The following is a 16,592-nucleotide window of genomic DNA, read 5'->3' on the forward strand; positions in this document are numbered from 1 at the left end:
TGTGGCAACCCCGGATTAGTAAAAGGACTAAACCGAAAAGAAAATGAATGAATGAGACTGAAGTGTATTTTGGTTGTTAAAGCGTAGAAAGAGATTAATGTTCGCTTAAACGCAGGCACCGTCATTAGCAGCAGGCTAGTGCAAAACCTCCATTGAAAATACTGGGGTAAAAAGATGGCGTGGAAAAATACAATTTAATGCAGTGCTTCTTGTTTGGTCTGGTACCCACTTTATATCGTATCTCAGCCAGGCAGTGAAGATCACTGTTTTTTTTTTTTAAAGAAATCAGATTTTAAACATGGCGATTTTGTTTGGGATGACTGAAATTAAAAGTCCTTGTGCATATACACCATTCACAAAGAAAAAAAACACTAAATATGGAAACTGTTTATTAACAGATGTTTTTTTAGAGTGAATGTTAATAACCAAACTGGACAAAAGGAGGAGGAAAACACAGATCTTAAAATATCCTCTGTGTGTAGAAAACAAGGCATACAGTTTGGAATGACACGAGAGTGAGCAAGTAAAGACCTCAAATCACTGAAAATCCTTTTTGTTTTTTCATCAAGCTCAGAGTGGAAACACAAGCAAAGACCTCAATTTTCACACGCTTTACTGAGTTTATTCCTCCAAACCCTCTGGAACCCTCTTAGTCTAGGGCACAAATGATTGGGACTTTCCTATCCTTGTGAATTCCCTTCTCAGCAGGAGATGGCAGAGCCAAAGCATTGGCTGTAGCTGAACAAATATTGTTTCTAATTCATGAGGGGTAAATCTGAATGCTTTCAGTGTGACATCAGTCTCTCACACATGCACACTGGTTCATTGTCACAACCAGTGGACCTTGGCAGGGCAGTTTTAGCCCCAAGCTGATTGCTCCCCTGCAGAGGAAGGTGATGTGCCGCTTAGCGTCCAGTCTAAATGAGTAATGGGTTGTCAGGCGTGAGGGCACACTGAACAGTGCTGGAGAGTGTGTTGGGTGTTCTAGTCAGCTGAACGGTCTGGAGTTTGTCACATGTGCTCATTTTTGCACCAAGCACTCGGTCTGCGGGCAGAGACATTCCTGGATTTCCTTCAGTGTTGTTTTCAGTTTATTCAAGTCAAACCTCAATTTATCCACCCTTCTGAAGCTGATTGGTGTATCAAAGATTAAAATATTTAAAAGTTGTCATTAAACACTTAATGGTTAATTAATTATTATGGCAAAATCATAAAAAAATACTTTACTTTTTTAGAGTATTCACTTTTTTTTTTTACATCTAAGTCACAGTTATAAGTAACTACAGTTTATATATATATATATATATATATATATATATATATATATATATATATATATATATATATATATACAGTATATATATATATATATATATATATATATATACAGTATATACACACACACACACGTTTGTGTTGTGTGTAAATTTATAAGTTATATATATATATATATATATATATATATATATATATATATATATATATATATATATAAATATGGCCATTTTTATTTCCTGGTTGATTAAAATTACCTGAGAGATGTAGAGCACTTTCTCCCAATATTCCTTCATGCTCGTCAGACTCTGCATGGGCAAAGGGATTAAAGCACTTTGGCACAATTAATGATGTGCAGCATTCCGTGTGTCCAAACAACTTGGAATGCCCCATCGCTCCCTCATAAATGAATAATAGCTTTGTGCAAAAGTGTAACTGAATAAAATCACATCTTGCATGATAGAAACCAATTACTTAATTGTATATGATTGCAAGTAGAGCTCGAGTAACTATTCTTATTAAAATCTCAGTTTTAAATGTGTGAAGGTAAGAAATGTCAAAACTCTTCAGTTTAAACCGTTTAGAATCTCAATCAATTTGTTCAAAAGTACAGTGAAATAATAGCCACCAAGCAATTTATATTGTTTAATAGACATTTAGATGTAATAGACAAAATTTTGGATTTGGGAATGTTATGATTATTTGGGAAAATCCAATAAACATGTAACAAAAGTACGAAGTGAGATTAGTCATCAAAATAGACAGACAGACTTCACATATGTAGTCATTCATTCCTATCTGTTTGATGCCTATAGGCTCGTTCTGGACTATTAGACTTCTATTAGAATTAGAACAGGCCAAATTTTCGATCAGAGAGAATTGTTGATGTGTCGCTGATATCTGTGAATTATTTAGCATGCTAAATGTCGGGACCTGTCAGTGATCTAAAATTCGCTGTTTCAAAGGTGTTTAGATTGAAAAATACATCAATATTGAGAGAACAAAAGAGAGTAAAAAACCTTGCTGCCTTAATTTTTTTCGTTTAATCAAATGGATTTGTCTAGTCATCACAATTTAAATAAATCAAACTGACTTAAAAAAAAATGTTGAGTTAAATTTTGTATAACTTTAAAAAAGGTAGTTAAAACTTTTTTTCATAATATGCATATTCTCTCTCATATTCAACTCTTCCGCAGATGTTTGTGTGTGGGACGAGGAAATTACTAGTTCTGTTTTTACACATTTAATCTTTTCACAACTGATAAATAAAAGCATTACATACTGTATACAGGTGCTGGTCATATCATTAGAATATCTTGATTATTATTTTGGACGATACTTTTCAGTTGGCCAAGATTTCTAAAAATCATTTCTTTGTATTAGGTAATATTGTAATTTTCTGAGATACTGAATTTGGGGTTGTTTCCTAGTGATGGGTTGTGGCTGGAAGGGCATCCACTGTGTAAAACGTGTTGGATTAGTTGGCGGTTCATCCTGCTGTTACGACCCCTGATTAATAAAGGGACAAATCCAAAAATAATATAAATGAATGAATGAATTTGGGGTTTTCATTAGTTGTCATCAAAATCATCAAAATTGCAAGAAATAAACACTTGAAATATATCAGTCTGTTTGGAACGAATGTATAGTTTCACTTCTTGTATGGAACTAGTGAAATAAATCAACCTTTTCAAGATCTGAAGTTCTGATTTTGTGTCCAGCTTTACTTTTTAAAACATCCTCGGGTTCGTTCTTAAAATAGTTTTTCACATTTTGAACACTAAGTGAACCAATACCAATTATATATATATATATATTTTTTGATCTAGCCATGTTCATGAACCAAGAGACGCAAACTTTTACAGCAATACAAGATCATCAGGAAAACAGAGTTCCTAATTAAAATGAGGCGTTATACATTTTTAATACTTCTCATATCTTTATTTATTTTATGTTATTGCTCATTTATATTGTTTATTTATGTAAGTGATATACTCAACCTGCCAATCTGTTCTCCACCTGCAAAACAGATCTGTTTTAAAACAATAAGCCATCCTGGCCATTACAATGACAGGAACAGCAGGGGTCAGGATTTCATATGTCATTGATGTTTACTACATCCTGCTGTGTCAAAGAGCTCCATATGATTGACCTCTCGTCTCTTCACACTCCTTTCCGTGAGAGTTGCTTACATAAATCTGCAAGAGGGCATAGGAAGTTGTTTGTCAAAAACCTTGATTTTAATATTCTGCAAAGATAATACTTTTACATTTAGTGTTATACATTACATAATACACACATAATTATAAATAATAAACCTTTGACTGTGTTAGGAATTTATCTTATTAGCTAGAGATTTAAATCAGTGTGGCATAGAATGCAAATTCCCGCTAAGATAAGCTGACTTTAGTTAGTAATTAGCAGTATAACTGGATCTAAGAGGATCATAGTATTTGTTCACATAGTATTTTGTGTTTGTTTTGTTGGGCAGACACAGAAAGTGTGCTTTGAAGCTCTTTAAAGGACAACATTTGTGGTTTAAATCCCACAGTCAATACTAAACTCAAAAGAAGAGGTTTACTTTTACGTTTAAGGCTCTCCACACCTTCTGAACACATGTCAATTTCCTGAATAACAGCTAAGTGAATGTAGATTAATAGTGGTATTGAAGGGTGGTTAATTTTGTTGGATATACTTTATTTTGATTATCTTATTTAGACATTTTTTTGACTGTTAGTAACTTTGCAACTAACTTTTATTAAAGTATTAGTTTAGTAGCGGTCGATTGTTAAAATCAGGTAAATAGCATACATTGACATACACAATTACTCACAGATTTAGAATGTCTATTAAAATAAAGTGCAGTTCTTGTTTTTAGAGATAGCAGTGTCTGGATGGCCTGTTTGTATTTAGCTGAAATTCTCTTAAATGCTTCTAAACCAGTAGCACAATATAAAACATACTTAAAGTATTACTCATAATGACATCGTCTCATGAAAGCTACGCTTTTGCTGGCATTTAAATGTGGAAATTGAAAACATTTGTATGTGGAAAAAGGGGCTTTGCTTATAGATTATTATGTTATACAAGGTGTGGAGCAACAGGGCTCACATTGTAACAGTGTAGTCTGAGGGCATAAACACAACATAAACGCTTCCCTGTGTGTAAGTAAAAACAATGGGCTGCCTGCCTTCTGTATCCCGCAGAAGTAGCTTGAGATCACTGCAAAGGCATGAAGCTGTGTGTAGAATTGTGACATTCCTCCAGATGCTCTCGTTCTCTGTGGTTTGGCCGCTGGGCTCCAGTCCTGATTACTGAATAACCCACGGTTCTCCAAAAGAGGCTGTGTTGTTGTACTAGCGTGCTAGTCGCTTGGACTTGAAGCTTGGAAGAACAACTTTCCTCTACTTTCCCTGGACATCCTACCTTCCCATTCAAGGGTTCTTAGTGCTTCCTGTGTTTGTCCTCATCTCGCAGGCAGTCACCAAGAAGAAGTTTGGGAGCAGTAATTTCCGCAGTTCTCTGGAGAATGGACTACTGTTGTGTGAGTAAGTAAATCTGTTTTTGCTTGTACTTTTCTAAATTTGACTCTGCTTAACGCATGAAAAGGTTGTATAGATGGACTTTTTAAGTGGCTTTTAATAGTAACTATCACCAAACTCTTTCATGCACACTAACATTACATAATGTAAACCAGGGGTTCCCAAGCTTTTTCAGACTAGGAAACATCTAGACAAGAACAATCAATCTCTATAACAACCATAACAATTTTAAGTTGAAATAGGGTGCGAAACATATCCTAATTTATTAGGCAGTTTTTGTTTCCTTTGTGATGAATGAAATCTATAATTGATAGCAATTTTAAAAGGCTTTAAAGAAATACTGAACATTGAAATGTCAGAACAGCAGCCTTACGGTTATTTTAAGGTTATGACTATTGAGATTTAAATTATGTACAAAAACATAATAAATGTTTTAAGAACTTTATGTGACACCTGACTTAAGCAGTCTTAAAAGAACAGTTCATCTAAAAATGGACATTATTTACTCACCTTCAAGTTCTTCCAAACATTCATGACTTTTTTTGTCTGCAGAACAATTAAGATGTTTTGAGTGTTTCAGTATTTTTGCAAAGGTTTAGAGCTCCAAAAATACATTTAGTCACTGTGTAAAGTAACAAATTACAAATACTCAAATGACTGTACTTGAGTAGTTTTTCTCAGAAATTGTAATTTACTTAGTTGTTTTAAAAGTATGTACTTTAACTTTCCCTTGAGTAAATTTTTAGTGCAGCATTGCTACTTTTACTCCACTACTTTCCTTCAACCTGTAGTCACTACCTGCAGAACTACCTCAAGACATGGGCGATTTATAATTGCAGCAAACTGTTGGGAAGCATTAAAAGTGCCCAAGAAGATGTCCAAAATCTTTACACGCATTGACCCAGAGACTGTTTAGACGCATGTCACTGATGTAGATGACAGATGTTTACTGGATGATGACCGAAATGGCCTTCAACACCCAGCAAGACGTGAACATGGCGTTAGATTGACGTTGTATCTCAAAGTTGTGGGGACGTTTTTAAACGTGTTTGGAAATGAAAATTGGTTTGACGTCAGAACTCAACATCAGACCGACGTCCGTGTCCAACCCAAAATCAACCAAATATTAATGTCTAATGATGTTACAGCTTGACATTGTGTGGACGTTACCACTATGACGTCTATCAGATGTTGGAATTTGGTTGCCATACCTGACGAATAAATGTCAGTGTTTGATGTCAAGATGACGTTGGTTTAAGATGTTGGCTTGACTTTGGATTTAGGTTACGCACCAACACAACCTAAAATCAACCAATTATCAACATCATTTGACCTTGTTATTGGTGATCAAAATAACGTTGTCCTTTGATACTGGCTAGACATTGAATTTTGGTCACCTAACGTCACGACCTAAATCTAACCTAATATTAATGTCTTATGATGTTGTGTGCCTGCTGGGCAATAATTAAATGCACTACAGAATGTTACGTTTACACACACCCACAAAATACATGTAAATGTATCAGCTTTTTAAAGCGTAATACTCACTACTCACTACTCTTGAGTACTTTTGAAATGTCTTCTTTTTACTCGTACTTTGAGTAATATTTACAACAGAAACTTTTACTCTACTTGCACTACATTTTTAAGCAAGTAATGGTACTTTTACTTATGTATGATTTTTCAGTACTCTTTCCACCACAGCATTTAGTTTTATACTAAAATAGTTTAGTCCTTATGAAAAAGCTCAGGGATATCAAAAATATTAAACCTCACTGGTGTCTGTGTTTGTTGTAAATTTACTCGCCCTCGGACCAATCAAGATTTAACTTTCTATTTTCAATAGAACATTAAAGAAGATTTATGAGCTCAAACTCTGGTCCTTGGTGAGTTGTAAAATGCAAATTAATGACCGTGGGCCTTTTAAGAGATAAAATATTATATATAGACACAACAAATTATTGCAAGTGACTCAAGATACAAACTCAAACATGAGTTGACACAGTTTGTTTACCAAAAAATTATGGTTGTAACATCTAGGGTAAACACAAGAACTATTTTGATAAACAATACAACAAACATGTCCTCCTTTTCTGTTGTACACAAACAGCATTGGTTTGTGTGTATGTTTGTGTCTCCGCATAAATCAGTGACAGAAAACTCATTCTCCAGATTGTCATGAACATGCTTTGGATAATTTGCATAGGCTATAAATTAAAGCAAATAATGTTGTGTTCTTGCACAAACTGACCAATTTCTTTTAATGTATCTTCAAATTTGCCTGTGCATTTTATTTATTTATTTATTTATTTATTTATTTATTTATTTATTTATTTATTTATTTATTTATTTATTTATTTATTATTATTTTATTTTTTTAATAATTATTTTTAAAGTGGTGTAAATTACAGTAAGATTTTAGAGATTTACAAAAAAGCCACATTTCCATTAATTCTACACTAAAACTTTAATTTTAACTACTTTTCTATTAGACATTAGAAAAGAAAAACCTGTTGGGTGAAATGTAATGCAAGCCAACACTGCCTGAACTTTTTCATTTGTAATTTGCATCTAATGTCCGCTTTGTGTCATTTAAGGTGCATTATGTCATGCAGCTATTTTCAAAACACATAATTTGTTCCCGACTGCCACAGTCAGACTCTGTTCCATCCCAGGAAGCATTAGTAAGGCCAGCAGAGGAAAACAACATGGATGGCAGAGCATTTAAAAGGACAGCTGGGAAGAGGTGATCCATAGTGCCAGCTACTCTAGCCGGGTTCAGAAACCTGAGCAGGGCAGAGTGCAGGCGAACAGGGATAGGCCGTGTTTTACAGCAGCGCTCCTCTGCTGTTTATTTAGAAAGAGAGCATTGGGTCGGTGGACTGGGTGTGATGTCCTGCAAGCTCAGGGGTTTCAACACATTTTTGAACCTGACTGGATGGTTCTGGGGCAGAGCGTGGGCCGGTCTGACATGCTGGTGTCAGTCGAGTGACTCAGCAGACTAATTACCACAGTCCAGTGCAGAATCTCACCGTCCTGCTCCTGCCCTTACATAATGCCTACTTACAGTCTGTACCGAGCCATTAGCTTTGCCATTTCCACATGAGTGAACACACATTACCTGAGGATACTGTCACTCTGGATCTCATGTCTAAACAAAGGGCCCTGTGAAACTACAGCTAGGGCCGGCACATCAAAGCCTGAACATGCAGTGAGATAAAAGTATTTTCAAATGCTCAAAGAAGATGTGAAAAGGGCTTTTAGTGTAGTTATACACATTGTTTTGGGTATTTTGGGGTTTTAACCATTAAAACCAGAGAAGGATAGGCCAATACTATAAATTTTATGACAATTTTATGTAACTATATGTACAAATCCTAGTTAATATACTGTATTTATGTGTACATCATTGCATTCCACTGCATCTTTACAGTTAAACTCAGCATTCAATCAATCACGTTTACAGATATTCACATTATTTAGTACATGACACAATAATGATACTGATTCTAAACATTTTTACCTCTCTTGGTTTTTTTTAAACACCCAAAATTACAATTCTGTCATCATTTACTCAATCTCATTTCATTCCTCAGTGGTAAAAGAAAGTCAAATATGAGAGAAGATATTGTACACTACATGAGGCAAGCCATAAAGTGTTATTGAGTGCCTCCCCACTTATTACACATTAACTACAGTCAGAAATCAAAAATTTTACATTGCACACTGCACGCTTTGATTTTCACATTTTAATGTTTCTGTATATTTCATTATTTCCACACAAAACTAGACTGGCTGATGTCTGTTTTCACAGAGTTGTTTGTATTTTTTTCAGAGCATTAGAGCATTGTAAACTCAAGCCAGATGGTCAGAATTAAAGGAAACCATAAACCGACATGCAATATATTGTTTGTGTTGACTTTTGTTTTGTTTCTCCTTGTAGTCTGATCAACAAGATCAAACCTGGCATCATCAAGAAACTAAACAGATTTTCCACACCTATTGCTGGCCTGGTAAGTTTTCCTTTTGTACATTGATGTGCATACAGTACACGATTTGAGCTGTAGTATTTCACCTTGAAGGAGCCCTAACACTTCTTGAGAAGTTTGATGATTTACTAAATGTACACAGGTATTTAGTGTGAATTGGCACAGTGTAAATCATTAACGTATACCTGGTATTTAATAGGAATCATTTGGCACCAAACTGTATTTCCAAACATTCCATTACTAACAATGAATAGACTTACAGTATATGCGAGTAGATGAAGCTTTCAACACCACCAGAGTTGAGGTGGTTATTGCACGTCCACAGCATACACATTGCACATTTCATATCATTCATACCACCCTGTGCAAATTTGCCTGTAGTTGTGGGTTTGTGTTCACTTGTGTTTTATATAAATTTAAATAAAAAAACATAAATAAAAGCAAAAGTAATCTTACAGCTTGTGTCAGAAATGTAAATCACATTACCATACATGCAGAGCTGACCCTAAACTTCTATAGGGGCCTTAAGCAAAACATTGTGGAGAGGTTTCATATCAACATTTTAATAAAAAAGCCCAAAATAAAACTCAACCCAATTCAGAGCAAACAACAGCAACAAGCAACAGTGAGTTGTTACAATACAGATAAGAACTTAATTCCTAACTGTATATGCTAATTTCAGACAACTAACTCTCGTTTAATTAAATGTGCCACCAGGGATATTTGGATGTATTTTCAAGTGAATTTGTTCATTTAAAAGCATCACATAGCATTGCGCGAACTGATGGATTTTATAATCATTGCAAGCCAAAAAACAAAACAGATCTCTGGCACATCACCAGTTATTAAACCATCAAGCAGGCCCCCTGCTGGTTTGGAGGTCCTACACATATTGTGTACAGTGTGTATAGGAAAGATCAGCTCTGCTTATCTGAATTTCCAACATAGGCTCATTCTGAAAATGTAGCCCTTATATGTTTCTGTAGGTCGCAAATTATGTAGCCAGAGCTATGTATGACTGCATTTTGTCTTTAAAACGAATGCTACGGGGCATTATGATGCTGTTCCTTTTCACGCTTACCAGCTGACTGCTTACTTGCATGTGGACGGCTTTCCCACTGTTACCAGTTTGTCCAGCTAACTTGACACATATGTCAGTGGACTTGAGATGCAGAGCGGAGTTGACGGCGACGATGGGGTTCGAGTCTGGTGAAAAACAGTTCCAGAAAGTGGGTTATACAAAAACAGAAGCCAAAAAATAAAATAAACAAGTAAATAACAGGGTGAGAATGTAATAAAATTTGAACATGTGGTAAAAATCAGGGGGCTTTTCTTTTTATGGATTGCTTTTCAAAACACTGCTGTTGGGTTTAGGGACGGGGTGGGCGGGTCTGTTCTTTTTAAAACACTATTGGTTGGTGGGGGCAATCGGTCGTTTGGTCAGTCGACAGCGGCCTCTGGTGGATTTGTGTGAGAGGAGCAGGCGTGAATGGCACTTGTGAGAGATGTTTGAGATCTCAAACAGCATACACAGCTACCTCTGGTGGATTCGCGAAAACAAAAACCGCAAAAAAAAAAACATAACTCCTGGGACGTATTTGGCGCTCTCCAGAAATGTATATAGGGGTACATAATCAATATGAGCATGGGCTGTAAATTTCAGGTCCACAGTCTACCTCAATCTTCAGTCACTGTGCACACTGTAGGACAGTATTGATGGCATATTTACCTTAGAAATCTAACCCCAAGCCTGATAATGAAATACTAAAAGAACTACACCAAACCTCAACCACAAGACTTGGGCAGGACATTTCTTGATGGTAGGTTTAGAGAATAATAAACAATCACACACATTTCTGTTGAAGTTATGAGCACAATGGCCTATCATATTCCTTTTAAGTCAGCACTGTTGCCATTACACATTGCATAAAGGGTAAAGTTTGGAAAAAGCATTTTATTACTTTTTATCTCAAGTGAGTAGCATGTGAGCCTGAAATATTTCAACTAATCTATGCAAAACATGCTTTTGATTTCCCATTGTCCTTTAATACTGTTGATCTAGGTAATCTTAGATAAGCATTCACATGTCCAAAGTATCACAGAAGTTTTTCCATAATATACTTCCAGCCCCAAAACCTAGTGAGCAGAGCCTAAACTGACAATTGAGGGCTTACATGGCAAGGGCTAAGCAGAGGCATGCAAAGCAAAACACATAGTTTGGAGTATATTTTCGTTTTGCTAAATACTGCTGAGCCTGTAAAGTTTGTCTGTAAGCAATCTGTGTCTGAGCAACCAGAAAACTACAAGACGCAAAAGAACACTGATGAAAGATATTTTTCCACAGAATGAAAGGCTTATTCAAGGCTCTGAAATCTTACCAGCACCATTATTGTTCGTTCTGGCAGCTTAGATTTTGTTAGTCACAGATTCATTCTGATACAGAGGTTTTATATTTTGTTAAATCAAGGCTCATTAGTGCAAGAGCGGAAATCTATGGTTTTGAGGACTGCGTAGTGACTCTGGCTTTGGATCGCTAAACTCTACTCAGGGTTTGGCTTGTGATGATCTCTGGATCACTTTCCCATAGTTCCATCAAACCGGAGCCGTGGTTTACCCTTGTGTTTCCCCGGATAACTGATCCTCCTTTTAACAATTTGAAGAGAGGAAGCCTGCACTTGTGTGGCACGCTGGTCGGCCACATTAGAAAACTCTTTCTGGCAGGGCTTTAGCCTGAGGTTTTGTAGAGATGACTCTGTAGAGCGAAGCCCTTCATAAACCCCCTATAATTGAGCTGGATGGATATATTTGCAGCAAGCCTGACCACTGTGAAAGGAGAATTGGCAGAACTTATTATTTGAATAGAATTTTCCACAGGCCACCAAGCTTGTTTACTCTTAAAGTGGGCATTTAAGCATTTATATTTTATTATTTCTTTTATTAAACCCATGATATGTGTATAATTTAATGCTTTAATGAACTGGTGCATTATTCCCTGTTCACTATTGTTTATCACACCCAAAATGATTCCTGTGATCTACTCTGTTACTCTTTATCACTATTGCAGCAGAGACACTGGCACACCTTGGATTACTATTTGATGATTAAAATATGAAAGCATGGTATCCAACCCCTCCAAATTCCTCAATCATAATTGATCAACCAACCAGCAAGGCTGCAAAGAAGTGTTTGACAGGAGACTCATAGTTTTCTGACAGGATAATGAACACAGACTGAAAAGTTAGAGATTCTTTCCCCATCATTATGTCTGCATGATTTGGTTCTTGAGATGAACTCTGCTGTGTTAGTAATGAATGTTTAAACTTGCTTAAATGAATTAAAAGGATTTTTACTGTTTAACTGGTTTGACCCAAAGAAGTTAAATTATTCAAGTTTTCTTTGCTAAGAAAATCCTATCTATGTTATTTAAAAGGTTGAAAACTGTTAATTATTGTAATGGATATCATTGTAAGTACTCTACATTACTAATATGCAGACACTTTACTAAAATCAAAATATAGTGTGCTGATTTCAGAAACATCCAAATTCTGTTTCCTTTCAACAACATTTCAAGAGTTCACACTTAGATATTGCTTGATAGTAGTAGCAGGTTTGACATGCTGTACCAGGAGAGAACCCTGAGCTCGAAGATAATTGAGCTCAGGGCCTGGTCAATAAGCATATAAGGGGGTCCGAGATTAGGATGGGGGGATTCTTCAAAAATGAAGATTAGGCAAGTAAAGTGAAATGGGCTAATTATTGTAGGTTTGGATTAATCTGATTGGCTAATCAATGATTGCATTGCAAAAAAATGCTTTTCTTACTTAGAATTTTGTCTTGTTTTTAGTCTAAATATCTAAAGATTCTTAAATCAAGAATAATTTTCTAGGCAAGCAGAACATATTGCCTTGTTATTAGAAATAATACGTCAGTATTAAGTCAGTTTTTCCTTAAAACAAGCAAAATAATCTAACATTGGGGTAAGCAAAATAATGTCGTTTATCCTTTTGACACAAGATTATTTTGCTTACCCCATTGCAGATTTGTTTTGCTTGTTTGAAGGAAAAACCGACTTAATATTGGCACAATATTTCTTAAAACAAGACATTATGTTTTGCTTGTCTAGAAAATTCGTCTTGATTTAAGAATTTTTAGATATTTAGACTAGAAACAAGACAATAATATCTAAGTAAGAAAAGCATTTTTGCTGTGTGTGAATGAGAGTCTAGCCACGATTCCTCTCAAAATTAGTTTATCAAGCATCACTTAGTTGCAAAAACAAGACATTGATCTTGGGAAAGCTCATTATTATGTGATTAAAACATCTTAAGTATTTTGCGAATGTAAAGTGATCAGCATCGCTTTGCACAAGCAAAGTAGTTCAGACGTGTTTGATTTGTGGAGGTATCTGACCCACTTCAGCCAGCGATAATGTCACTGTCCCAAATTTCTTTGCGCAAAAATATACCTATCAATGTTTTGACTGAAGTGTCCTTTTGACAAAATGCAGGTTATTTAAAATTCCAATTAAACATCAAATATCTAATAGTCAGTTTGTTCCTAGGCACTCTGCTTTAAAAGACATTTAGCATTCAGGAATTCAGGTAAACAGGTGACTAGCAGGATCTTTTCATTTCTTAGATACTTCACATAAGTGTAGGTGAAAGGGTGAGGATACCAATCAAGCTGTTGGAGTGTAAGAATTATAGTCTTATTTAGCTTATTGGCATTTAATTTATGTGCACTGTAGACTCATTTGTGACTACAGCCAAAAATAAATTTTATGTATTTTATGTGAAGCAAAAATCATTAAAATAATAAGTAAAGAATCAAGATCATGTTTCATGAACATGTTTTCTAATTTTCCTATCCATAAATATTCATTCAATTTCCTTCAGCTTAGTCCTTTTATTTATCAAGGGTCATCACAACAGAATGAACCACCAACTTATCCAGCATATGTTTTAAACATCGGATGCCCATCCAGCTACAACCCAGCACTGAGAAACACCCATTCACTCTCATACACGTTCACACACATACACTATATGGCCAAATTAGTTTTGTTCAATTCAACTATAGACCCTTTTCACTTTTTTGGGTTTCTCAGCAGCAGAAGTCGTCATAGTTGGGTAAACTTAGAGCGCAGTGAATGGGAGAAAACAACAAATAATTTTTTACATTATTTTGCAAATATCTTATTTGCTCAGACAATAAAACAAAAACTCCATGATAGTGTTATAAAGACGTTCAGAAAAAGGAAAGAAATTGTGTGAGACTGATGACGGCAGCCAGAGGTTAGAATACACTGTCCTGTACCATAGACGCTGCATTCGGCTGTCGTCATTGTTTTTTGAATTACCACTTGCGAAGCTAAATATGATATAATACATTCATAAATAAATCTAAATGTTCATAAATAAAAAAAATCTAAATATTAAAAACCTTTAAGGATTTTAGATGCTGATGGCCATTAAACGCGTCATAACAGGCTTGTGAAAAGCGTACATGCATGTCATTGAACTGTAGGGGAAACCGGAGCACCCGGAGGAAACTCATGCAAACACGGGGAGAACATGCAAACTCCACAGAAATGCCAAATGATGCAGCCAGGGCTCGAACCAGTGACCTTCTTGCTGTGAGGTGACAGTGCTAACCACTGAACCACCGTGCTGCCCCTATCATAAATATATCAAAGAATAGTTTTGAATTGATAATATGCATTGCTAAAAGCTTAATTTGCTCAACTTTAAAACAGATTACCTTAGCATTTAGAGTTTTTAAACCCTCACATTTTAGTTTTTCATCTGAAATATGTTCCTATACATCAACCATACAACAGTACAAATGTAAACTATTTTCAACCACATCCAGAGGTAATAAAAAATACGTATTGACCAGATGAGCTTGAGCTTGAATTCATTCAAACAGCCACAGAAGTCTTTCTCAATGCTTGATGAACCCATATTTAAAACATTACTGTTTGTGTTGTCACTCATGCTGGCTAGATGGGATTTAAACTGAAATCAAATTTGTGGTTTGAAACTGAAGAAAAGTAAACAGCACAATGTTCTCTTTCTAGTCTTGATTCTAGCAACAAAAAAAACATGCATCAATGTTGATTTGTGTCTATCAGAACAGAAACAAAAGCTATGCTCTCTTTATCATTTTCTTTTGTCTTATTTTGTGTTCATATATAAATTTTCCAAGCTTATTTGCAGTATTTGATAAAAAAATGAAAAATAAAAACACAGAAGCTTGGTTTACAGCAGGGGTGCCCAAACCTTCTTTTATGAAGGGCCAAAAACCAAACTTGATTGAGGGTGGTAGGCCGAAGCTACGTTTACCAAAACTGTATTACATTAAATTTACCATGGTAACTTCCCAATTTAATAATATTTTAAAATATAAAGAAAAAATGCTTCATTCATATTAATAATTATATATATATATATATTACATTTTATAATGTACTTCATACAATAAAACCATAATCTCATTTATAACACCATGGAATTCAATGTTTTTTTTTTTATTTACAAAATAATGAATTTTTATTAGATAGTGAAAAAATATGTTCTAATAGGGTTTTTAGCAACTTGCCACACATATATCTGTCAACATCTAAAAAAATATGTTTTAGGGTTTCATGACCGTTTAAAAATCTGATTAATTCACAACATTTAATTGAAACATTTCAGTTTTTTTTTTTTTTTGTAGCTTAGCCATTAAACAAACAAACAAACAAACAAAAAGTTATGTTAATTTAGAAATGACGATCTCTGAGGGATTTGCCCCAGCCTTTTTGTCCCGATCTGTTGGCAGGCCAAATCAAAGGTTACCATGGACCAACTTTGGCCCTAGTTCGTGCATTTCTGGTTTAAAGAAATCAAGAAAATAGCTGAAAATGGAAAAAGAGACGTATAAAACTATGAAGTGAAAGTGAAACCAAAATGTATGTTAATACAAGGGACAAACAAGCCAACAGTAGAAATGCACTTCAGCAAACGCTTTGATGTCAGGGTCAGGGTAAGACTTTTGACCCCGCGCCTCAGAAAACAGGACTGCACAGTTGTTTAAACAAGGAGATGATTTAAAACTAGAACTCCTCATTGCCATCTGCTAATGAGCATGTTTGCTGTTTAAATATAGGCCGAAGCACCCTGTAATTATTTCAGAAGGAGCTGAAAATCAGGAAAGGGTGGGCTGCAAGTTCTGAACATGTCATCCAGATGCTTTATCAAGTCTAATTGAAATTATGCAATAACACGACTTCAGCGCCATGCCGGATGCACACACATGATCTTGAGTTTCCCCTATATTAAAGCATTTCCTCACCCACCCACCAAAGCGTTTTAGCAGTCGCTCGAGGGAAATTGTTTGCCGTTTTAGTCACCTGTGTTTCATGGTAACCCTGTCTCCAAAATACTCCACCGCCCTGAAGATTCCTCAAATACTCTGCTGAGAGACTCAAGTGGCGGTTTCTGGGTGTGAAAAGGGAGAGTGCGCTTGAGTTTGTATGTTTGCGCACATGTAGGTATGTGTTTGGGTGAGAGAGTGAAAAGGGAGAGCAAGCATGTGTGTGTGTTTGTTTGACTGCCGTACATGTGCAGGGGAGGAGACTATAGTGGCCTCTGTCATGCTTTTGCTCCACCTCGAGGCCAAACTCCCGCTCTCACAGGTACTGTCACAGATCAGTCAGGGATGTCCTGCCTTCATTCTTTGCTTTTATGGTGTCACTTTTTATTTGCCACCTGCCCTCTTTCGTCTCCTCCCACCGCTTCAGCTC

General features: G+C 35.7%; 1 protein-coding gene and 1 long non-coding RNA gene across 10 annotated transcripts in view; one reads left to right on the forward strand and one right to left on the reverse strand.

The window, feature by feature from the left end:
• The window catches only part of lmo7a (LIM domain 7a), an 81,932-nt gene that overhangs the window by 1,677 nt on the left and 63,663 nt on the right, over nucleotides 1-16,592 (forward strand). For all 9 annotated transcript variants that reach the window (XM_056465100.1, XM_056465101.1, XM_056465104.1 and 6 more), the window contains exons 2-3: nucleotides 4,753-4,823; nucleotides 8,761-8,830. In XM_056465100.1, coding sequence (XP_056321075.1) covers nucleotides 4,753-4,823; nucleotides 8,761-8,830 — 141 coding nt within the window. The remainder of the gene's footprint in view (nucleotides 1-4,752; nucleotides 4,824-8,760; nucleotides 8,831-16,592) is intronic.
• On the reverse strand, nucleotides 3,288-16,290 carry LOC130234801 (uncharacterized). The gene is made up of 3 exons (XR_008838332.1): nucleotides 16,200-16,290; nucleotides 9,888-10,012; nucleotides 3,288-3,473 (listed from the first exon to the last, which is right to left on the reverse strand). It is a non-coding gene; the product is annotated as an uncharacterized LOC130234801 (long non-coding RNA).

This window comes from Danio aesculapii, chromosome 9 (genome assembly GCF_903798145.1).
Source record: "Danio aesculapii chromosome 9, fDanAes4.1, whole genome shotgun sequence".
NCBI classification, from domain to species: domain Eukaryota; kingdom Metazoa; phylum Chordata; class Actinopteri; order Cypriniformes; family Danionidae; genus Danio; species Danio aesculapii.